Below are 24,050 nucleotides of genomic sequence, written 5' to 3'. Positions count from 1 at the left end.
AACTAAAATTTTTACAACCAAGCCCCAGAGGGAATTTTCACTTGAGTTTTCTAGTGTAAAAGTTGGACTCCTTCAGAAAGCTGTCACAGTTTCCTGCTATTGACAGAGAATAAAACTTTCTGCTGTTGCCAACAAATAATCCTTCAGCTAAATTGGTCATGAGCTTTAGCAGATTTAGCTGGGCTGATCCTCAGGTAATAGACCTGCAATCCTTCAGTGATAAGACTTGCCACAGCTTGTAATCTGCTCACAGCTTCTGAGAAAACAGAATTTTATCCACACTGTGACGAAGAATTAGGAGTAGGGCTTTGGTGGAAGAAAAAAGCTACATGAGAAATCAAAGCTATCTAATGTTAATAGAGATAAGTGGTAAAAGACAGACTTCTCTGTAATTTCTAGTCATCAAGGAAGGTTCAATTATAGAATCAGGGCACTTCACTGTTGAAAACTGTCTTAGCAGATGAGCATATAGCTAATCCCATCCATGAACTCTAGCTATTTCCCCTTGCCCACTGCTTATCATCTGGTTATTCCTAGTATGAAACAGTGCTCCCATTTTGCACTAGAATCAGCTGATATGTCCTCCTTTGAGGTTCTAGAGCTAACCCAGAAAGGTTTTGACTTCTAATATTCTCATTTATCAACCTTACTGATTTTTTTTCAATTACATTTAAGCACCTGTCTCCCCAATTTCAGTTAACCTTTTAACATCAATGAACTTTTACACACGGATATTTACTGAGAAGATTTAGCAAGGACTAGAATAGACATTCCCCCAACAGGGAGCTAACTCTTCCCTTCACACACTACTTGGTTCCTGGGACAGTGGATCCAAAGTGGGTGCTACAAAACATTTCCTGACTCTTGTCCTGTCTCCAAAAGAAGGGAATGTTACTTCCGGCCATGGGAGTATGTCTTCCACAGAATTCCTCTCGGCTTCACTTCTGGGTTGGCTTAGCTTTTGGACACCATGCTCTCTTCCTCAGCTGAGCTGGCTCCTTGATAGGACAGATCAAGCAAGTCACTGTCGAGCGTCTCACCGAGTCCTGCTACTCTTGCCACAGATTCCAGAACTCTGGTTGTCTTTGGTGTCTCAGATAGTCCCCAGGGACTCCTGTTTCAGAATACTCAGGCACCTGAGGTTGGGAAAAGATGGTTGTTAGTGGATGTGACATTAGATAGACTAGTAAAGGTGACCAGAACTGCTCTTCCTCCACCCCCCAGCCTGAGGTTTAAAGCCATTCTTCCTTGTCACTCAAAAATGCCAGGGAAGAAAACAAGAGATTTTCTTTTTCTTTCTCTCTCTCTTTCTTTCTCTCTTTTCTTCCTTCTTTTTTTATCTTCCCTTTCTTTTCTTTCTTCCTTCCTTCCTTCCTTCTTTCCTTCCTCCCTCCCTCCCTCCCTCCCTCCCTTCCTTCCTTCCTTCCTTCCTTCTTCCTTTCTTTCTTTTTCTTTCTTTCTTCCTTCTTTCTTTCTTTCTTTCTTTCTTTCTTTCTTTCTTTCTTTCTTCTTTCTTTCTTTCTTTCTTTCTTTCTTTCTTTCTTTCTTTCTTTCTTTCTTTTTTCTTTCTTCTTTCTTTCTTTCTTTCTTTTTTATTTTCCTTCTTTCTTTCCTTTTTTCTTCCTTTCTTTCCTTTTTTTCTTTTTCTTCCTTTCTTCTTTCTTTCCTCTTTTCTTTCTTATTTTATGTGACTATTCAATTCAGTCTCAGCAGCCATTTAAAAATCTTTTTAAAAATCCCAGCATAGTAAACTACCAGGAAACAATCTGGTGGTCTTGCTTGTGTTCTGTGAGGCAGAAGTACTCTTTCATTACTTACCCAGAGGAGGCTCATCAAGCCACCGTGGCTTGGGAACATTATATGTGTTCTAAGGACTAAGTTCTCCTTGGTCAATCCCTTTATTACACTGGATTGAACCTCAATTCTTCTTGTTTGCTTTTATCTCTGAATGGGACAATATCAATTTTAGTAATGAACAACTAAGGTTACTGTTTTTCAGTTTAGTAGATAAAAGTCCAGAAGTTCCAAAGCAAATATCTTTTATTGATCAAAATGTATTGATTATACATTAAGCCAAAATTTTAGAACTTTATTATTATTTATATGTTTTACTTATTATTTATAGTATAAATGAGTAGCTATGCAGAATTTTCCGAAGTATTACCTTTATTATGTTTTTTTTTTATTACTTAAGTCAATGGATCTCTTTTAATTGAGAGCAGACGTCTTGCAAATAACTTCCTATCTGACTCATATTTTTTTAAAATGGAATTTAGTTGAGAGGTTTTTGCAGAAATCCAGAAGAGCAACAGAAGAAGCCATTTCCACAAAACTGGAAAACTTCACATCAGGGAAGGAAAAAAATGTACACACAGTTTTAAGTGCTCTACAGTTATACAGTTTGATTTATAATGCCCATTAGATATTTTATCTTTTTGGTTTCCTTGTATAGTCAGTGAAAAGACCTTGCCCTTCACCTCCTTCCATAAATCATCTAAGACACAAATTAAATCATTAGGAATTTGTGTTCTGGAAACCCTAATCATCACAATTTTACAGGCAAACTATGTGGCCACAACTGTTTTATGTCTCTTTGAGGGGTTTCCTTATTCCTGTCTACCCAAGATAAAGACAGTCACAGGACCTTCCATCTTCCACACCCCTGTGCTTCCCAATTCCCTCACTGTAATTTGTTTATAAGCACTTTGCCCAAGAGCCTCCATCAGAGCGCTTCTCCGTTCCTTCTCACAGCACAGAGGAGGCCAGGGTTCTCTAATGTTAACCCAGGAGAACATAAGCTCTGGAAGGTTCTTGCAATCCATTTTTGGCTTCCCATACCAACTTCGTGTCAAATTCTGTCCTCCCACTTCTAAGCCTGGCTGCCTTTTGCAGAGGCTGGCCAACAGTCACTTTTCTGGCCCGAGCAAATAACGAACTCTACCCACAAACACATGAAGAAATGATGAGCTCTGTGAATGGAGGGAGGCCCACACCCTTAAAATCACCAATTCCTCTGAAGGATTAAAATTCAAGTTGGAAGAAAATAGAGGTCCATAGAGTTATATGTAACCAGGTAGAAGAAGAGGAAATATGTTGCTCTGTTTGTGCAATAGCTGGGCTTCCCGTGTTCTGGGACTTGGAAGTCAGCCAAAAAGGCCTGATCCAGGCCCATCAGCAGGAGCCTCCTTGCAGCCTTCCCATGTCAGTCCCTGTCCCGTGAATCAGAATGGCTGTCCACTTGGTTCTTTTAAATTTGGCAGATTGCCCCCCGGAAGGTAGCGTATTCTGCACCTGTCATCTCACCTGATGCCCTGTGACCCCACAAAAGCGGAACTCTCGTTCCCTTCACTGATCAACAAACACAAGAAGTGCTTAATGGATCATATGAACAAATAAAATAGCATAGAATAGATAGCAATAGAATAAATAAATAGCATTCCCGATGAAGAGATGCCGAGGGTTCAGTGGAAGCCAGTCAGTCCCCTAACCTTTCTGCCCATCAGTCAGCTGGCCCGCTGAGATCACCTTTATAAAGCAGTAGAGGAGGGGCTTGGTAAAGGCTTGCTCCCCACCTGTGGCTCCCTTTGCTCCTCTGTCGCTGGCTCTGGCCAAATGTCCCCCTCCCTAGCACTGTCAGCCTTTGCTCCTCCCCTTCCCATTTCCTATACAACTTGGAGATGTAAGGCAGCTGCATACTTGTGGCCCACCTGTTGCTGCTGTTTCCTTTTTTCCTGGACAGGTTGTGTGGCCAGTTTCACAGATTGCCAGGCTTCTTCCATAGCTTTTCTCCAGATAATCCTTCCAAGAACCTTTCTTGAAATACAGCTTTTCTTGTTAAGAGCCAGTGGACTTGTCATCAGCCAAGTGAATCTTTCCTTTGAACAGTACCGCAGTCCCTTTGCCCCATCTGCCCACAATGTGCAGTGTCATCGAATTTCAGATACCTTGGGGATCATGCAGAACAAAGGTGACTGGCCCGTGCTCTCACAGCGATCTTGTGGCAGAATTGCATTCTAACCCACGGACTGCAACGCCAAAGCCGTCGTTCCTTCAGCAATGGTAGAGAGTGAGAGTTAAGACTTGGGTTCAAATACTGACTCTGGGCAAGCTAGTTAATGAGTCAGAGTTCTGGGCAACCCTAAAACGAGATGCCCAGAAGGTGCAGAGCCACAGGAGTCCAGAACACTGAGGGCACACGGGTCCCTTCTACCCTCTCCCCAAGCTGGCTCAAAAGCACAATTAGATGGTAACAGCAAGACTGATTCCAGAGTTTTCAGTCATGAGAGTGATGTTGAGTCGTTTCAATCATGTCTGACTCTTCATGACCCCATTTGGGGTTTTCTTGCCAAAGATACTAGTTTGCCATTTCCTTCTCCAATTCATTTACAGATGAGGAAACTGAGGAAAACAGGCCTAAGTGATTTGCCCAGTCCCACAGCTAGTAAGTGTCTGAGGCCTTGTGCCTGGGCACTCTTGCCACCTCGCTATCTTGGTATCTCTTGGCTATGAAACAAACTTATTTCTTTTTTTTTTAATTTTTTATTTAATAATTACTTTATATTGACACTCGTTTCTGTTCCGATTTTTTTTTCCCCTCCCTCCCTCCACCCCCTCCCCTAGATGGCAAGCAGTCCTTTATATGTTGGATATCAAACTTATTTCTTAATGAGGAGTTCTTATCTATCTTATATGATGCTACTGTTATTTTAGGGAGCAATTCCTGGCAAATCTTATCGAGCCTTCAGATTATTTTAATTATATATATATATATGTAAAAAAAATTGAATCGCTGTAGGATCTTGCTTAGACCTGTTTTTTAAACTTGGGCAGGCATCATTGTTGTTACAGATTTAATTGATAAAATCTCTTTGGCAGATTTAATATCTAGAGTATGCTTTTTCCCCTCAAGGAACTAGATGTTTATAGAGATGCTGGTGAAAATGGAGAGACAGAGGGTATGTGTTTATAAGAAGACTTTTAGTGGCTGTTGCAGTCATCTAACTGGGGAAAACAAAAATTTGAAGGCAATAAAATGTATTTTTTCTCAAAAAATTATTGTACTTACACAGATAAAGAAATCCCACTTAACTTGGGAATCTGTCTGCCAAGACACACACAGGAACTATATGAACACAACTACAAAATACACAGGCAGGTCTAAATAAATGGAGATGTATGTAAATTTTTATAGGTAGGCTAAGCCATTTTAATGCGTTAATACTATATAAAATAATTTACTTTCTCAGTGTCATATGAATCAAACTACCAAGGGATTATTTTATAGAGTTCTAAAAAAAATTTAAATCATCCAAAAGAACAAAAGTCCAAGAATTTCAAAGGGTATAATATAAAGAAATGGAGAAAAAGGGGGCCTATCAGTATCAAATCTCAAACTTCACTCTAAAGCAGTTATTTTAAAAAATTGGAAAATAGAGTAGTTGGTCAATGGAACAGATTAAGTACACAATGTACTTAATCAGCAAATGAACACATATTCACAAATTGCCAGGTTATAAGTATTTGATCAACCCCAAAATCTCACTATTAGGTTAGGTACTAACACCATTGGACAAAAACCTTTTAAGAAAACTGAGTATTCTGGCAGAAACTAGATCTAGACCATATATGAATAAAAAGTTATTGCCCAAAAGGACATGAACAGAAAGTTTTCAGAGGAATAAAAAATCAATAGCTATTTTTAAAAAATGTTCTTGATCTTAAGGAATTAGAGAAATGCAAATAAAACAACTGAGTGAGCTTTTACCTTATACCCATTGGATTGGCAAATGACAAATTTTAGAGGAACTGTGAGAAAATAGATATATTAATTTCTGGAAAGCAGTTTGGAACTCAGCCCAAAAAGCAATTAAACTGTGGATACTCTTTAGCTTAGTATTATGAACTATGAAGTCTATAATCTAGATTAAAGGAAGAAGGAAAAGATTCATATGTACAAAAATATTTATAGCAACTCTATGATGACAAAGAATTGGAAACTGAGGGAGTGCTTGTTAAGTAGGAAACTGCTAAACAAGCTGTGCTATGTGAGTGTGAGGAAATGCTGTGATACTGTAAGAAATGATGAAGAGAAACCTAGGAAGACTTATAGCAACTGATACAGACTTTGAATTCAACAAGAAGAGAACAAGTTGTACAACAGTAACAATATTGTAAAAGCAAACAAGAAAGACTTAGGAACTCTGTTCAACACAATGATCCTTTGTGATTCCAGATAGTTTTTAATGAAACATGCAACCCATTTTGAGAGGTGATAGATGAAGAATGTAGAGATTTATGAAACTACCTATGGACATGTTCAATGTCCAAATGCAGGAATTTGTTTTATTTAATTATATATACCTATAACAGAAGTTTTTTTATTCTTGCTTTATCAATGAAGGAGAAGAGCTGAAACAGTAGATTTTTATTTTGAAAAAAAATTTTTACAAGTCACTGTACAACAAACACATAGACAGGACCTTAGCATGTGCCCCAGACACCTTAGCAGTTTGAATGGCCCCCAGATTGGGCCCTCTTCAATTGCCTCGTGGTGCAGGAAAGCCAGTATGGAGCAAAGTGTCCTAGAGAATGAGGCCCAAGAAAGAGGCCTTAACCATAGCTTAGCCCTTAAGTTGGGGGAATAAAATCCTAGAAACATCTCTCCCTTTATCCTGGGCCCTTCTTGGTCCTCTTTTGGTAGTGGATAGCACATAGCTTGTAACAGTTTGATCACACAGTAGAACATTTAAATTCTAAACAGGTAAGACTTCTCAATTGGAATTTCACAGCCTTAGCATGTGTGTGTACATCTGGGGCTAATTTGGGTGGAGGCACTTAAAGGCAGCAGATGGATATCTGTTTCTTTCTCTTATGACATTTCCTACAGTTTCTCATGCTGATGGAATCCAGGCTTTTTTCTTCAGAGACTTATTTACACATTTTGAGAATGATAGAGTTATGCTTGTGTGCATTTTCTATCAATCAAAGATTTTTGTTTTGCCAGGAACAAATAAGTCAGTTACTTAGAAAAAAAAATTAGGAGTTATGAGTTTATCATTTAAAACTCAAAAGATCTTCTAGAAAGATATTTGCTATTTTTTTCCTCTTTTAGGAGCTGGGAATCCAAAATGTAAGATTGCCATTGTCTTGGGTAGAAGTAAGAGTTCTTCTGCATCCAGGTAATAAAAGAAGTTCTGATTTTACAGCCTATTTCAAAGCCAAAGATAGTTTCACAGAAATGAAACATAATTTCCAGAAAGCATGCTAGAATGTAAATTTTGTTGTGAAAGTAAATTTGATTTAATCATGATTTGCAATAATTTTGCCAGAATCTGTATTTGGAAAAGATTTCGAAAAGTGTGCTTTCTCTTTGTGCTTCATTGTGGAATTTCCTGCATTTATCAAGTTTCTCAGTTCTCAGAGGTGTGTTGAGAAAGATTATGGAGCATACTGTTTAACCTTCTATCATTTCACATGTGATTCTATTTCAGTCTAATGTAGTAGTCTTGAAATGTTTACTTCTTAGCAATGTCTTTCAAAATTATGCACTAAGTATGAAAAAGAAAAATCTTGAAAAAAATCAATTTAATTTTTTTCTAGAGTTAAGTGACTTGCCCAGATTACAGAGTTAGTAGTTAAGTGTCTGAGCTCAGATTTGAACTCAGGTCCTTCTGACTTCAAGGCCATTATTCTATTCACTGTGTCATCTAGCTGCTTCCAATCGAGTTGATTTTTATAAAGTTGTAACTCTGACTTATCTTTGAAGTCATCATGTGCTTTGCTTTTTGCATTATTCAGAATCAAAGCCTGTCTCTCAGTGCTACTGTGTTTCTTTTGCATTTTTACCATTTCAGACATTATTGCAAGTCATCCTGACATCTCTTATTTTTTATTGGAACAGACACAAACAGCACAGCATGATACTGGTTCCAATCAACACTCCAGGAGTGAAATTGGTAAGGCCATTGTCGGTCTTTGGATATTTGGGTAAGTAAGAAATATATACTCAAACATATTCATTTAATTTGAAAAATATTCATTAAATAACTATTACATAAAAAGTGCTACATATAATACCGAGCTGAAAAAATGCAGCCTCTGCTCTTCAAGATCTTAAAATCTAACTGAGGGAAATACATAATATGCAAAAATAAGGATTTGGCACAAAATTGAATGTGTTACAGGCAAAGAATTTAAGGGCAGAGAATTTTCTTCTGGGAGGAGCAGATAAACTTTGAGAGATAAGAAACTCTGAGTGCAGCATTCTGGAGGATACAGTCCTAATTAGGGGCCGGAAGAAGATGAACCAGTGGAGGAAAGTGAGGAGGAAATGATGAGACAAGGAGAAGGCGAACAAAAGTGAACAGGGTCATGGAAGCTTGAGGAGGGAACTCAGGAGAATGTGGTCAGCAGTGACCTGTACACAAAGGTCCAGGAGGAGCAAGGCTGAGAAAAGCCCCTGGTATCTGGCCACTGAAAGGTCACTGGTTTCTAGAAGAAAAGCGTTTCAACCGAGTGCTAAGGACAGCAGCCAGTTTGCAGGGTAGCAGGGAGGGAGCCTGAGTAGACCGTGGTCTGCCCATTAGCTGGCACGAAGTGGGCACCTAATTCATTCTTGAGGAACAAGTGACCTAATTTTTATAATCGCCTCCTTTGGCCAGACATTCCACGCTGACAGAATCGTGGGCATTCGCCATTGGCCCCATGCTGCTGGATTGCATCCAAGACTTTGTTACTTACCTTCCTGTTCATATAATGTTATAACTGACGGACTTACTCAGAAGGGAGGGACAGCTAAACAAGACCTTGCCTTGCAGTATTCCAGAGTCCTGGACATTGCCATCTTATATATAAACTTATGACTTAGAATCAGGGATGTGCCAGAAGTGGCTCAAACTGGCTCTTGCGAGCTGATTGTTAAATTTCAGAATGAGCATTTATACCTTGGAAATTGGCAGATGTTACAAATCAAGGCTTGATTTATAGTTTGGTTGATTATCTAGGCTTAAGAAAGTGAGAAAAATGTTAATATCACAGATTGAAATTAAAAGTACTCATTATAAGCAGCTACTTATTCCCCCTTTCCTCAGAGTTATTAAACTCTTAACCAGCACACCCCTGCTTAGAACTGTTTAAAAGTTTGATTTCTCCCAAAGACCGCGTGTTGGTAGCTGAGTTATGACTAACTCCCATTGCACATAAAGTGTACATTTGCACGTGATAGAATTTTGTGTGACTCAGGACTTGAGGGTTCTAGAGCTTGAAAGGTGGCCCATAGCTTATGGAATGGGGTACCCATAGCCACCAAGTATCTTTAGCAAAACCTCCCTTTATCAACACATTATAAAAATTCACCAGCATCACTACCTAAGCCAAAGGCCTGCTTTGGACATTAGATTAGCTATTGCTTCTCATGAAAAGAATGTTAAGGTGAATTATCCAGTGATTTTTTGGAAGCAATTCAAGACTTTTTTTCATTAATATGAAACTCACACTTATATTTTCCCACTTTTGGCAGAAAAGATAGAGACTAGTTGGAGGGATTCAAAGTTTAGGATTACCCAGGTACAATGGAGAATATTATAGTCACCAGATTTAAACTAATCTTATGAATTCTTTCCCTGTTCTTCAATTTAAATAACAAAAATACTAAGTGAGTAATTTCAAATGACCTTCTTATACTTTTTAAGAATTTAAGTGTACTTTCTATTTTGTAGATAATTTCCATGGAGGACATTTTGAGATACATTTTAATAAAGTACGAGTACCTGTTTCCAACATGATACTAGGTAAGATATGTTCAGAAAATATTTCTTAATGATAGTCAATATTTTATATCATAACTTCTCAGGAAATGATCATTAAAAATCTGACTCATTGCTAGAGAAATTATCAATTCAGAAAAATCAGTAGTAAAATGGAACACCAAAATTTTAGTTAAGTACTAGGTATCTGTTTGTATCCTACTTTAATATTTAAATTTCGGGTAATGCATACCTAAAAATGAAACAAAATCAAAAAGATACCTTATTTCTCCTAAAATAATGATCTTACCATAATTAAAACTGTACTTGTTCTTAAACAACTCCATTACATCCTTGATTTGATTCTTGCATATAAGGTAGAAATTTAAGCACCACTGAACTTTCTTTGCATTTGCATCTTCACCTCTGCAGTTAGTGGTATGATCAGTCAGTAGACACTTATTAAGCACCTACAGTGTGCCAGGTATGAGCTAAACCTTGTGGCTATAAATACAAATAAAAACCAAAGACAATCCCTGTCCTCAAGGAACTTCCAATCTAATGGGGAAAACCACCCAGCAAAGGAAGCCAAAAAGCTTGTGAGGAGGCAGAGAAAAGGAACCAAAAGCTAGAGTGTGTTAGAGGGTCCAGAGAAATACAGAAAAGGGTAACTGGAGGGGGATGGGGAGGGCTAGATAGAGGGCTGAACCTGGACTTAGGAAATCCTGAGTTCAAACCAGTCTCAGACTCTGGCTAGCTGTGTGAACCTGGGCAAGTTTCTTAATAATGCCCCTGCCTCCCAGGATCAAATGAGATGATGTTTGTAAAGCACTTTACAGACCTAAAGGCATTATATAAAGGTTAACCATAGTTGTTACTAGTAATTTGTCTTGTGATTTAAAAATATAAAAATAAAAAACAATTCCTATAGAAACAGTTGGGCCCACAGGTTTACCGCCTCCTGAGGTAGACCTCCCACATTCTACTCACAACACTGAGGGAGCGTGCCGGTGTGATGGGGAGACTTCATGGAGGATGCCTTCATGGACCCCAGGCACAAGACTCCTAGCATCCTCAGAGGCAGGAGCGGGTTGTGGTCATTGCTGATTGAGGGAGGGATACCTGCAAGGATTATGGATTCATTGAGGTTTGTGAATCATGGTCTGTCCTTTTCTCTGCTTCTCTCTTTATTTTACACAGGTGAAGGAAGGGGCTTTGAGATTGCCCAAGGCCGTCTTGGACCTGGCCGCATCCACCACTGTATGCGATCAATAGGTATGGCCGAAAAGGCTTTACAGATCATGTGTGAGCGAGCAGCCCAGAGAGTGACCTTTCAGAAGAAATTATATGCACACGTAAGCACGTTTTGAATAGAAGCTCTTTCTTTGGCTCTGTGCCCGCTGAGCATTCTTGGCAATAATTCCTCCGAAAAACGGGATTTTTTTTTTTTACTAAAGTAAAATAAATATGTGTGCACTTAGAGATGTCGGAACTGTGCTGAAGGTTAAGTGACTTAGGTGTGCGATGCTCTTAATTCTCCGCAAACACAGAGGGATCGGGCCTTGCTGACTAGTAATTGCAGGCGTATGTCTGGATGTCAAATGAAATCTGAGGTGACCATGTCAAAGCATGGCTGAAGTGGGGAAGAGAATTCTTACCTCAGACTTTCTGTGGCTCTGACAATGAATAAATTAACTGATATTTAAAATAGTGCTTTTTAAGATTTGTGGAGGGTTTTGCTCATATTATCTCATTTGAGCTTAATGAAAATTTGGGGCAGATCTTATCCCCACTTTACAGTTGAGAAATCAGGTTCAGAGAGCTAGGAAGCTTACAGAAGGATTGGGACTCAAGTGCACCGGGCTTCCAGCATGGCATCTTTGAGAAAATGCACTTGAAGCTCAAAGGATTTGGGATTCACTATTTTTTTAATCAGCTAGAAAACATTTTTTAAGCACCAACTAGGTACCAGACACTGGGCTGAATACTGAATATACAGAGACAAAAATACCACAGTTTCTGTCCTCAAGGAGCTTGCATTCTATTTTGTTTTAATTCTTTTTTATTTCTGGATTTAACAAAACCCCAAAGAACATTTTCATATACAAAGTAGAAAATATGCATCTCTATTGCTTATTTTTAAAGTTGTCCTATTTCTTTGCATTTCCTTCTAAAGGAAGATGTGAGTTTCTAAAACTGTCACTCTCTGGGCCTCGGTTGATATTTAAGTATATGTAAGCAAAAGTGTGTACACACGTGTGTACATCTGTCTACATCAGAACTTTACCCTTATGCTGATCTCAAGAGCCAGGAAGATTTTTTAGCTCTGCCTCTGACACTTCCTGGGTGTGTGACTCTGAGAATGTGACTTAACCTCCCCTTGCTGCAGACAGAGCCAATCACATTCTAAGGTGCAGAGAAGGTCCAGCTTGTAGGGGAGAGGCCATGCTCTGGGTCACTGAAGTCACAGGGCTGGCTCCTATCCTTGACGCGGTCTTTGGGCCCTTGATAACGTTCTCATTCGTTTCCTTCATGCTGTACTTTGCTCCACCTGCCATGGCAGTTTTGACAGGTGGAGGCTTTCCTGTTTCACTGGCTGCTACCCTGAAGTTTCTGGCCTGCTGAGCTTCCCCCATTCCTGGGCAAATCCTGTGCCTGATTTCTTGCCTCTTTGCTAGAACTTCCTGGCAGAATAACAGAATTGCTCTGATTTTCCCCGCTACAAATCATGGTACACGGGAAGGCCAGCAGGCCTGCTCTATCCTTCTTCACTGCCTGTCTTATTCCCACAGAGCTTTCTTCTCCTCTTCTTCTTCTCTCACCCATTCTACTTATAGCAGATGACCAGGACTCCTATTTCACTGAGTACTGAGGCCATTCCTTCTCCAGCATCATCACCCTGTCGGGGGCCCTTCCATTCACAAAGGAGATCCTGCTACTCATCATTTCCCTCCTGCCTTCCCTCACCTTGTTCCAGGACCCATGCCACCCATCAAATTCCTGTCTCCACTGGCTCCTTTCTTTCAGCTTACAAAAATGCTCATTTTCCCAAATCCTAAAAGATGGGCACTGTCCCTTCAGTTCCTTTCCCATCCATCTCTCTCCTAAATATCTTGAAAAAGTTTTCTGCCCCTGAAGCTCCCACTTCCCACATCTTTAAAGTAGGACCCCTGTCCTCACTTCACTAAAATTGCTCACCGAGGTCACCAGCGACCCCCTAGTTATCCAGTACATGGACCACTTCCAAGCCCTATGACCACAGTGCTGGACCTTCTTCTTCTCTTTCCCTCCCAACATCCTAAAGTTCCCCATCCCCCTTAGCTTCAGAGATTCCTCAAACTCCTCATTTACTGCTTCTCTGCCTGCTCTTGTCTCTCTGGCTGCCTCTTCTTCATGACCCTGAGCAGGGATTTGCCCAGAGGTCTAGAGGAGATCCCCTTCTCTCTATAGCTAAGACTTTGACAGTCTTCCTGCTTCCACATTTCGCTTTTGGTCCCTGTGGAGATGACTCTCAAGTCTCTTTCTCGGGTCCAGACCATTTTTTTCTGAGCTCCAGAACTAAGCCTCCAGCTTCCTACAGGATCCCCACACCCGGGGGTTCAGAATGCCCCGAATTAGGCTGACTCTTCTCCTTCAGCTCATTCTTCCGTACAACATCATCATTTGCTGTTCATTTCTCCTTCATGTTCACAATCTTGGAATCATCTCAGACTTCACCCGCCTATCCCATAGTTTGTCACATTCTGTTGGCTCTTATCTTGTCTCCCTTTTCCCCCTGCCAACACACCAGTATAAGCCCCCATTCGTACCTGCCTGGACTTTTGTTGTCACTTTTTGTTTGGATCTTTCTGTCCACCTCTCTCCTTATCCCCACCCTGCCTTGTCTTTTTTCCCTTCTTAAACTGTGACTTGTGACCCCATATGGGGACTCGTAACTGAATGTGGAGGTCACAGAATTCTGATTTATTATTACTAAATGTTTGATTTGTAGTCCTATTTTATGTAACTGTATACCCAGGGTCAGATAAAAATTTCTCTGACCAAAAGGAGTTGTGAGTAGAAAAAGTTTAAGAAGTGCCGCTCTCCATTATTAGTCTGCTAGTCAGACTATCATTTCGTCTCCTGGGTCCTTGCCCCTCTATCGTCCCTGTTGAGGGCACCACTTTCTTCTCAGTCTCCCAGGCTTCCAGCCGAGATGCCATCTTCAATTTTTCATTCTCTCACCTGTATCTTGGTTTCTTGGCCTGTTGATTTTCCCTTCATAACATCTCTCAGTTTCGCTGTCTTTTCTCCTCTGTCATCCTCCTGGTGCAGACCCATCCCTTCAGCTCGTTCTTCCTTTGCCATTCATTACTCTTCCATGTTCCCAATCTCAGAATCATTTCAGACAGAGATGCCTGAGGGGCATTGCCATAGCTCTTGGGGAAGGGCTCCTGCCTGCCTCCAGTCTCCTCCCTGTAATCTATTCCCCACTCAGGCACCAATGAGATCTTATTAAAGCACCAGTTTAATCATGTCACCCCCAGTAGCTCTAACAAACCCCAGTAGCTTCCTACCACCTTCAGGATCAAATATGAGACCTTCTGTTAGCATATGCAACTGTTCATCACCTCCTCATACCTTCCTAGATTTTTTTACACTCTTAACAATCTTTTTTTTTTTTTTTGAGGGGATGAAGTGAGCCTTGCCTCTCTTTTTTTCTACATTAGTATTTTATTTTCTAAATAAATGTAAAGATGTTTTTCAATATTCATTTTTATAAAGCTTTGCATTCCAAATTTTTCTCCCTTTCCCCAAGACAGCAAGCAATCTTTTTAAAACATTTTCATATTTGTCATATTGTGCAAGAAAAGTCAGATCAAAAGGGAAAATACCATAAGAAAGAAAAAAAGCAAGCAAACAACCAACAACCAAAGAAAAAGTGACAATACTATGCTTTTATCCACTCTCAGTCTCATAGTTCTCTCTCTGGATGCGGATGGCTCTTTCCATCACAAGTTTATTGGAACTGCCTTGAATCTCCGCATTTCATCTTCTCCTTAATCCAGTGATGGCGTCTTCCTTGCTTTTCCTTGAACAAGATCCTCCATTTTCCATATCTGTGCATTTTCACTGCCTGGCCTCCTTATTTGGAATGCTCTCTGCTTCCTCGCTTCCTTCAAGTTCCATTCAGATTCTAGTGCCCTCCTTCTGCTGACAATTAACAGATTATCTTGACTTTACGTAGTCATTCACATGTCATTTCTCTCATTTGACCATGAGATCAAGAACTCTCTTTTACCCTTTTGTATCCCCTAAACTTAGCACAGTGCCTGGCACATGGTAGGCACTTGATAAATGTTTATTGCCTGCCTGACTCCACGCCCTTCCTTACTTGGAAGTGTAAGTGTCCAGGAAGGTCCAGGATGGCAGAAGGGCACACCAAGGATGGAGGGACAGGTGAACGTCTTGACTGCATCAGCATAGCCTTTTGCTAGGAGGGTCCTTCAGGTCTACACTGACAGTTTTTCAGACAACGTCCCCACTTTTTTTATAAGTCAATATACTTTCCATAAATATGCCTCTCCTCATTGGAAATTCCACGTGGCACCAACCAAATAATCTTCCAGAACGCAAGCAAAGACATGTGAGTATGTTGAAAATAATAACATTCCTTTCTCCCACAAGTGCTGGAGAGCCTCCTTCCTGATGGCTAGTTATGGTTATGGTCCCAGCTTCCTCCAACAGGGGAATTAAAAATTACTTTAGATCAGAGGTCCATAGTAACCCCCAGAGAAGATATCTGGAATATTTGATTCTTTTTTCTGAAGCTAATGTACATTAAGTGGGAAGAAAGAGCACAAGTACTGGTTCCTGTGTGCATTTTTTTTTTCTCCACAGAAACAACTTTCCTTATTAGGAATCTGATTCCTTTTTCTAGGCATTAAATTCCTTCTGACTTTGGGGATGAAATGGTTATCATCCAGTTTCACAACAGAAAGATATGACTGCAGGTTTCCTTGGGAGTGTTCATTTCTCTGTCAAAGTTAAGCCTCAGGGAACATAGATGGCAAATATTTGGCAGTAGAATATTAAGAATAAGAAATACTTAAGAATAGTAATATAATAAGAAATATTAAGAACAAGAAATACTTAAGAATAGAATTTTAAGAATAAGAGCCAACATTGAATTTTGTTCCTGATGAATAAAACCAAGGCCATTTGATTATGAGCTTATCATCTTGTTAAAAAGTATTCTTTTAATCACAGTTGATCCCTGAGAGTGACATAGGAAACTCCATCAACTCTATAAGAAATAAGAATGAAATCAAACTTCTGATTCTTGCTGAAAATATCCATCAGCAATAGAACATTCTATTGCTGATGGATATTCCAAGAAAAAATAAGGCCCATTTTATTGGCCGTCAGATTGCTTAATGAGTCCAAGATAAACTATCTTATTGACACATTGGAATGGTTTCTACTTTGAAAAAAAAAATAGACGTCAGTAGTAAACTATGTGAAAGAATGCACAATTGGCTCACTCTGAAATCCTGTCTTAACTCTCAGTGCTTTAGAACACAGAATTCACATGACTAGGACCAGATATTAATTTTTTTAAAAACTGGATTTTTTTTCCAAATTAAAAAATCTGGAGTTTGCAGTCACTTTATCCATACAATGTTACAGTAAAGTTAATTAGCATCCACTGAGGATGCTGTTGCAGGGGATGTTGCCTCCCTAGACTCCAGAGCAAGGTGGGGATGAACTTTAAAAGGGAAGCCCAAGATTTGGACAGGGAGGCCAGGGACTTGTAGCCAGTCACAGTCTTTCTGAATGAGATGTCTTCTCAGGGCCCTACCCTTCGACACGAAATTTACAATCATAGGACATTTTGAGCAAGTTGATTTAAATTCAGATTGAAAATGCAGCATCCAGCATCATGCCGTATCCATGAGGCTCGGAGTCATGGCATTGTGTCTGCTGTTTTGTGGAAGATTTTGAACTTCTCAATAGCGATTTTCGGATTTAAAGCTTTTCGTGTCTTGTTGGCTTATTTTGAGGCAGGCTGCAAGGCTGCCAGCATTCGATTCATGTGTTAGAGAGAAATTCAGCTTCTGCTCCGTTTCCTTGTGCTGTAGGAGGTGGTGGCCCACTGGATCGCCGAAAGCCGCATCGCGATCGAGGAGGTGCGCCTGCTGACCCTGAAGGCGGCCCACAGCATTGACACGCTGGGCAGTGCCCAGGCAAGGAAGGAGGTAAAGCCTGTGCCCCCAGCTCGGGGACCCTGTGCTCCCAGACCGGGGAGAGCGCCCAGGCTGAGTGCCCAGGCTGGCCCCGGGAAGACCCGTGGTCAGGAGTGGCTTCAGGCACTCGTGAGCCGTGTGACTCTGAGCAAATCACTGAGCCGTCCTCAGCTTCCTCATCTGTCAAATGGGGGTGCTGAGAGCACCTGCCTCTCAGACTGTGTGAGGGTCAGATGAGGCCCTAATGGTAAAGCACTTGGTGCAGGGGGCCCGCTCAGTGCCAGCCCCACATCAACGTGGGCTCTTAGTGGTCTCAGAATTCCAGATTGCTGAGGATGGAATCAGAACGTCGGACGCACACTCGGGGGCTGGGTTTCAAAACTTGAAATGTCTTTAATTTTCAGATTTCCATCTACCAAAGTGATTGGGGGAATTGCTTGCAAAATCCCTATTTTCTGGGAGTCAGTCTTCAGCAGCCAGCTCGTGTTTGTCTGTGACGTGACCCCATTCCCTGATGGATGATGAGCAAACTCTTTCTTCTGTAGCCAGACAACATTTCAGAAACATGAGCATTGGTGGAGAGGTGGCTCAGGTCCACATACTGCCTCTGATACATATTCGTTGTGTGACCTTGTACAAGTCATATACTTCTTGGGGCAACTCTCCTGAGAGCATCAGTGACTGACCGGCTGCCATGTTGGTCAGAGAGGGCCTGACTGCACCAGGCTCCCCACAGCAAGGAAATAACAAGGGGGGGGATCTTCTTGGGCCACAGGAACATTGTTGTAGCCATCTGAACAAAAACTGTTTGCAGGGAGAATTGTGTCGGAAAAGTCTCCAGTGACCTTTCACTTGTCTGTAAAGACAGGCAGGTCGTCTCGGATTCTCCCTAGCGCTTTATCTTCCTGTTTTCATTCCATGTATTTACAGATTGCCATGATAAAGGTGGCCGCCCCACGGGCAGTCTGCAAAATCGTTGACCGGGCAATCCAAGTCTGCGGAGGAGCTGGAGTCTCTCAGGATTTTTCTTTAGCCGAAATGTGAGTAGTAATCATTTAAATACTATTTCTTAAAATGCTTGGGGGGGGGGGAGATAAGAAGCCCCTTGTCAAATTAAGAGTATACCGTCCATTCCCATCCTTGGCCTTGAAGAGGAACAGGTTCTTAAGGAGCTCTAAGCGGGATGTGGGAAGAGGTAGAGAAAGGAGGATTGGGCAGCAGCAATAGCCTTGGAGAGCCACCCCCCCCCCCAGTGGCTCTGCACCAAAAGTGTCTGGGTCAGTCTCATTCTGTTAACACCTAAGGGGTCAGCACAGCCTGCAGCAACACGAGCCAAGGAAATCTGCTTGGGAATGGGACTTCCTGGCAGTGAGAAGGGGCCTTCCAGCCCCTTCCCGCCCTCTGAACATACACGTGAAGGGCAGACGAGCATCCCCTCCTCTCCTTCTCCGGCCTTGGCTGGAGGCAGGGAGTGAGAGCTGGGCCCAGCTGCAGCACTTCTCCAAGTTACACACTCCCGTGTGACGGCCCCTCCTGGTATCAAGGTGAGGGGTCTCTGAAAGTCCTCCTCCTGAGCCGGAATAGACAAAACCCCCCTCAGCAAGTCTGTGGGTCATCCCTGTCCCATTTCCCAGCTCCCACCGAACCTGTTTTCCTTTTGAACGGGCAGCCCTGCTGAGCTCCTCCTGGCAGTGTTTCCCATCTCAGCACCCTGCTGCTCCTCCCTTTGGCTAAGGCTAAAGTGGGTTTGCCTTCCAGTAAACCTCCCCCACCTCTCTTCCCTAGGTATGCCATGATTCGAACCTTACGGATAGCAGACGGGCCCGATGAAGTTCATCTCTCAGCAATTGCAAAAATGGAGTTGCGGGACCAGGCCCGCAAGCTGAGTGCCAGGATGTAGGGCTGGGTGGTTCAGGTACCGCCAAATAGTCTAGGTGTCAGGCATAGCTGCACCTGCTTAAGTAGCATATGAATCATGATGGATAATTGGCCCTTCGTTTTTAATCTTGTGTTTTTGTGGGAATCAAAGCATAGGAAATATTAGATCAAATGTTCATTTTTTACACATTATTAGCCATCTTGCATATAATTAATTTACTTTAATTTTAGTATCTCTCTTATTAGGCAAAATTTCCTGTGGAAGATATATTCCAAACAGCTAATTCTTTAGCTCTCAATCTCCCAGGCTGACAGTAGGATTTTTGATTGGACTTTGACTTTTTAAACTTCTGATTTGAGTAAAGTGATGGCAAAGAAGCAAAGGCATAATAAGAGTGGCTTTTTAAAAAGAGCCAGCATATTAGTTTTGAATCCCGAGTTTTGTTTGTCCATTTGGATATTTTTTTAAAGGAAACATTTAAAGCACAGATTTTCAACCTGATCTTCATGGACTTATTTGTTGTTGTTGTTTACTATTTTGATCATTGTATTTCACTATGATTGATTACTTTTGCAATCTCCTGTTTTAGTTTATACATTTAAAAACAAGATTCTGAGGAGGAGTATAGTATAGATATTTTCCCCGCTGTGCTCATGACACCCAGAAAAGGTCAGGACTTCTTATTAAAGGAGGATTCGAGTGTGGCTTTGTAGTAATATAAGGGAAAGCCTTTACAACATCATTGTGAAGAAACTAGTGTGCTCCCTGCCTTTAAATTCAAGGTCAATAAGTCATCAAAGCCTGACCCATACAGAGCACTCTGTCGGGTGCTGAGGATTCAGGGACCAGGACAAAACTGATCTTGTCCTTGAGGAATTTTCATTCTAGTTTTATACGTGAACAGGTGTGTTGTTTGACGTGCAGGATTTGCTACAAACTGGGTTGAATTAATTATGGTTATAAATTGTAATGCACTTCTAGCACATCTAAATTCTAAATAGTATTTGAGATCTCCTGTGAATTAAACACCTGATGTGACAGGACAGCAATCAGGGAACAACTTTTCTCACACTGGCGGACAGACTATCAGGCCATTGTCTTGTCTTCAGGATGGCCCGTCATTTTGCTGAACCTGCACATCAGACCTAACTTACTCACTTCCTGCCAAAGTGAAAAGTTTTGTCAGATATAACCCTTTCAGAAATGCTTTGAGATCTTTAGAGCTTTTTTAAGATTGTTCAAATGGAGAACCTTAACCACACTTCTTCCATGTGCCAACATTGTTATTGAGAAATCAAGTATATTGCAAAATACAACGTACTGTGTACAAAGTAACACAAATATTATAAGATGATTTGTTCTTCTCAGCAATACAATGATCCAAGACATCTCTGAAGGACTTTGTATGAAAATTACTATTCATGCCCAGAGAAAAAACTAATGGTGTCTGAATGCAGATTGAAACATACTTTTTTACTTTTTTATTTTTCTTAAGGATTTATTGGGGGGTCTGTTTTCTTTCACATCATGACTACTATGGAAATTTTTGCATGGCTGCACATTTATAACTTACGTTGAATTGTTTGTCTTCTCAATGTGGGGAGTAGGGAATGGTGAACACAGAAGGGAGAGACTTTGGAACTCAAAAGTTTTAAAAACAAGTGTTAAAAATTAATTTTACATGTGACAGAGATGAAATAAAATACTAAATAAATTTAATTTCAAAAGAAAAACAAATGAGAAATCAAGTCTTTAAGGCACTGTTAAAAATCTTTGTTGCTGGAATAAACTACTATGAATTATACTAAAATGAAATAAAAGAAAGATTCTTTCATCAGTTTGATTGAAGCACATTCAAAAGATTTTGATTTCTAGAGATCATTTCAACTTGTATTTTAATTTCTTTACAAGGCAAGTGAAAGTAGTGAGATAATTCTTGAGACACTTACAGTGGACCCAATGCCGTAACTCAAACTCTTCAGCACAGTTGTGTTCTGGAGGAATGAGGGAAGCCAGTTTGCTTGTGAAGAATTGCACCCAGAGCTTACATCTATCTATCCAAAAAGCTTTACCCTTTTTTTTGCCTTTTCCTTTTTGACACAGGAAAATACCAGTAGGATCCAGAATTCCCCTCCTCCCCCAACCAAGGGACAAGCTATTTGTATCAAAGAAAGGCAGAGAGCATCACTGTAATTATATGAGGAGTTTAATAACCATAATGGGGTATTTACATATTTTCTATCTGGCTTCCAGACAATTCATTGGATCTCAGATCTCTGCCATGAAATCCAGGACAGCAGCCAGGCTATTCAGTGGATTTCCATAAAGATACCCCCTCCCCAAAAGTCCCATAGTAATTATAGAAATCAAAAAAAGGGAGAAGGCGCAGTAAAGCATCATTACATATGGCATTAGGAATTTACATGATGCTTAGGCAGCAGTTCTGATTTTTGGCCTGAGTCCCAGGGCTCAGGGTCGGGCCAGCACCCCTGGGTAAGTGCCAGGTTTATATGGTGGACACAGCGAAGTATGTTCTGGTCATTGTCCATATGTTGTTATAGCTTGAACCTGGGTAGTCTATCCTCATAATAGCTTTCAACCCAAAAGGGACCCCACAGGCCGGGTGCTGGGCAGTTTGAGTAAGGTCCCAGATGCACACGAGGCTTTTGCTAAGCACAGTGTTCTTGTAATAGCTTTCTCCCTCCCCACTTTGAACTGCTTTCCCAAATAGTATGGCTTTCACCAGTCAGGACCCCCCAATACCGACTAGGGTCCTCCTTGAATAAGGAAAAAAGGGGAGGAGAAAATCATACAATGTGGTCTCTTCCCTCCCTTCAACATCATTATCCCAGTGAAATCAGGCTCAAGTGAACATGGAAGGTGAGCTCACAGATTGAGAGAAATGATAGCAGGGCAGTGAGCGGGCAGAGTGGGATGGGAGGGGAAAGGGCATTGGCACTGGGGGAAGAGTCGCTGGGCCACCGTCTCTTTGCCAGGTGCCGCAGAGCCATAACCCAACCCAGTGGCAGCAGTCTCCTGAGTATCTCAGACAAGGAACCAGAATGAGAGAGGAGCAGCGCTGTTGGGCTCCTCAAACCCTTCAGGTATCCTAAGAGGGGCCTTCAAAAGAGCTCACTGGGCAGCATCTCTGAGGGGTTCTAGGCAGAAAATACAAGTATGTTTTGCCATGTCTTCTAAATAGGCTTTCAGTAATAAACATTATAAATAAAGGAATATTAGAAATAAATTAATAAAATTTCTATCCACATTCAAATTAAATTAAAAAATCAAATCTGTTAGTCAAGGGACAGCTTATCCAATCACATAACAATTTGTAAATAAATGGTTTTTTCCATTTATTCTCATTTTATTAGCCTGCTTATGGAAAGCAAAATAAGAATATTCAAGATAAGAGTTGTTCCCCACTAAAGTTTAAAGGCTGCCTATTTCAGCTATTAATCTATCTATACCGACAATTGAGGAGGGCTAGTGTTTAAACAGGGAGAGGGATCTCTTCAAATAGAATAAGGAGTAATTAATTCTAGGTTGTAAGTAAGCAGAATGAGAATCATCCAGCACTGTTTCCAAACAAGTTAGTTAGGGGGTAAGATATTGATGACTGAGACATGAACCAATCTTCCCTCAAAAACACTGTCTCTGACAAATGTTTTTGTTCCAGGTAGAGATAACATCCTCAACTTGCTTTAATTTGACAAGAATTAAAGTATTTCATAATTCCATCAAACAGTATTTTTTTTTTTTACTTTACATGTGGCAAACAGAGACTGGAAGACTGTCACTAATCGAGCTAAGATTAGTCTTACATGGGGAGCCAAGGTCGTGGAGAGAAGCCCAGGAAGTCACCTGAGCTCTCCTCACTTTACCTCAGAAACAACATTAAATCAAGTTTCTAAAAGAATTCTGGAGTGACAGAATCCACAAAAAGATGGAGTGAAACCGTTTTCCAGCCTATCATTTAGAAAGACTTCAGGAAAGATCTGTCTCACTTGGCTAAAAGGGAAACGCAGCACAGGTGATGTCTGGGGAGCCAGCAGGAAGCCCTTAGGGACAGACAGTATCTGAGGCCCTGCAGTTCTGGCTCGGAAGACCGGGGGTCCAGCGGGCCAGCTCTGAGGCCTCCACTCACAGCCCCAGCCCCGGAGCCCAGGGCACAGCAGGCACAACTAGGCTGGGCCATCTTAATAGTGGGCAAGCTGCCAACCTCAGAGACTGTACAGAGCACTAGCGATCAGTCCCCTTGGCTCCTGTGCCAGAAGCTTGGGACAGTGCTCCCTGTATCCCAGGAATAAAACTTAACTTCAAAAAAATGAGTAAAAAACTAAAAAGAACCTTGATCATAGAAAACTACCATGATGACAGGGAAGATCAAAATGCAGACTCAGAAGAGGACAATGTCCAAATGTCCACATGTGAAATCTCAGAGGGGAAGAGGGTTTGTTTTCAAACCCAAAAGGTTTTCTTGGAAGACTTTTGTGTGGCCAAATGGAAAAGAAGTACAAAAGCCAATGAAGAAAATAATTTCTTATTATTGTTCTGTAAGGAATGACCAGCAGGATGAATACAGAGAGGCTTGGAGAGATTTACATGAACTAATGCTGAGTGAAATGAGCAGAACCAGGAGATCATTATATACCTCAACAACGATACTGTATAAAGATGTATTCTGATGGAAGTGGATCTCTTTGACAAAGAAAAGATCTATCTCAGTTTCAATTAATCAAGGATGGACAGAAGCAGCTATATCCAAAGAAAGAACACTGGGAAATGAATGTAAAGTGTTTGCATTTTTGTTTTTCTTCCTGTGTCATTTTTACCTTCTGAATCCAATTCTCTGTGTGCAACAAGAGAACTGTTTGGTTCTGCACACACATATTATATCTAGGATACACTGTGACATATTTACAGAACTGTAAGTAAAGGACTGCTTGCCATTTGGGGGAGGGGGTGGAGGAAGGGAGGGGAAAAATCGGAACAGAAATGAGTGTAAGGGATAATGTTGTAAAAAATTACCCTGGCATGGGTTCTGTCAATAAAAAGCTATTTAAAAAAAAGAAAAAACTATAATTAGATATAAAGAGATAGAATTAGAAAATCAAAGTGCTGCACAAAAAGAGACAGATGTAAAATGTGTGTCTCCAAATGAATTGATACTTTTCAATGAAAAAAAAAATAAAAAAGAAA

The 24,050-nt window shown here is 40.8% G+C and overlaps 1 protein-coding gene across 1 annotated transcript in view; it reads left to right on the top strand.

The window, feature by feature from the left end:
* ACAD11 (acyl-CoA dehydrogenase family member 11) overlaps positions 1 to 20,708 on the top strand; it is an 85,708-nt gene extending 65,000 nt beyond the window's left edge. The window contains exons 14-20 of the mRNA XM_051961582.1: positions 7,112 to 7,178; positions 7,901 to 7,986; positions 9,717 to 9,788; positions 10,944 to 11,098; positions 16,865 to 16,981; positions 17,900 to 18,009; positions 18,755 to 20,708. Of these exons, the coding sequence (XP_051817542.1) occupies positions 7,112 to 7,178; positions 7,901 to 7,986; positions 9,717 to 9,788; positions 10,944 to 11,098; positions 16,865 to 16,981; positions 17,900 to 18,009; positions 18,755 to 18,869 (722 nt within the window). The 3' untranslated portion in view covers positions 18,870 to 20,708. The remainder of the gene's footprint in view (positions 1 to 7,111; positions 7,179 to 7,900; positions 7,987 to 9,716; positions 9,789 to 10,943; positions 11,099 to 16,864; positions 16,982 to 17,899; positions 18,010 to 18,754) is intronic.
* Positions 20,709 to 24,050: the final 3,342 nt, after the last annotated feature.

This window comes from Antechinus flavipes, chromosome 5 (genome assembly GCF_016432865.1).
Source record: "Antechinus flavipes isolate AdamAnt ecotype Samford, QLD, Australia chromosome 5, AdamAnt_v2, whole genome shotgun sequence".
Lineage (NCBI taxonomy): Eukaryota > Metazoa > Chordata > Mammalia > Dasyuromorphia > Dasyuridae > Antechinus > Antechinus flavipes.
This window is presented reverse-complemented; position numbering and strand designations above follow the sequence as displayed.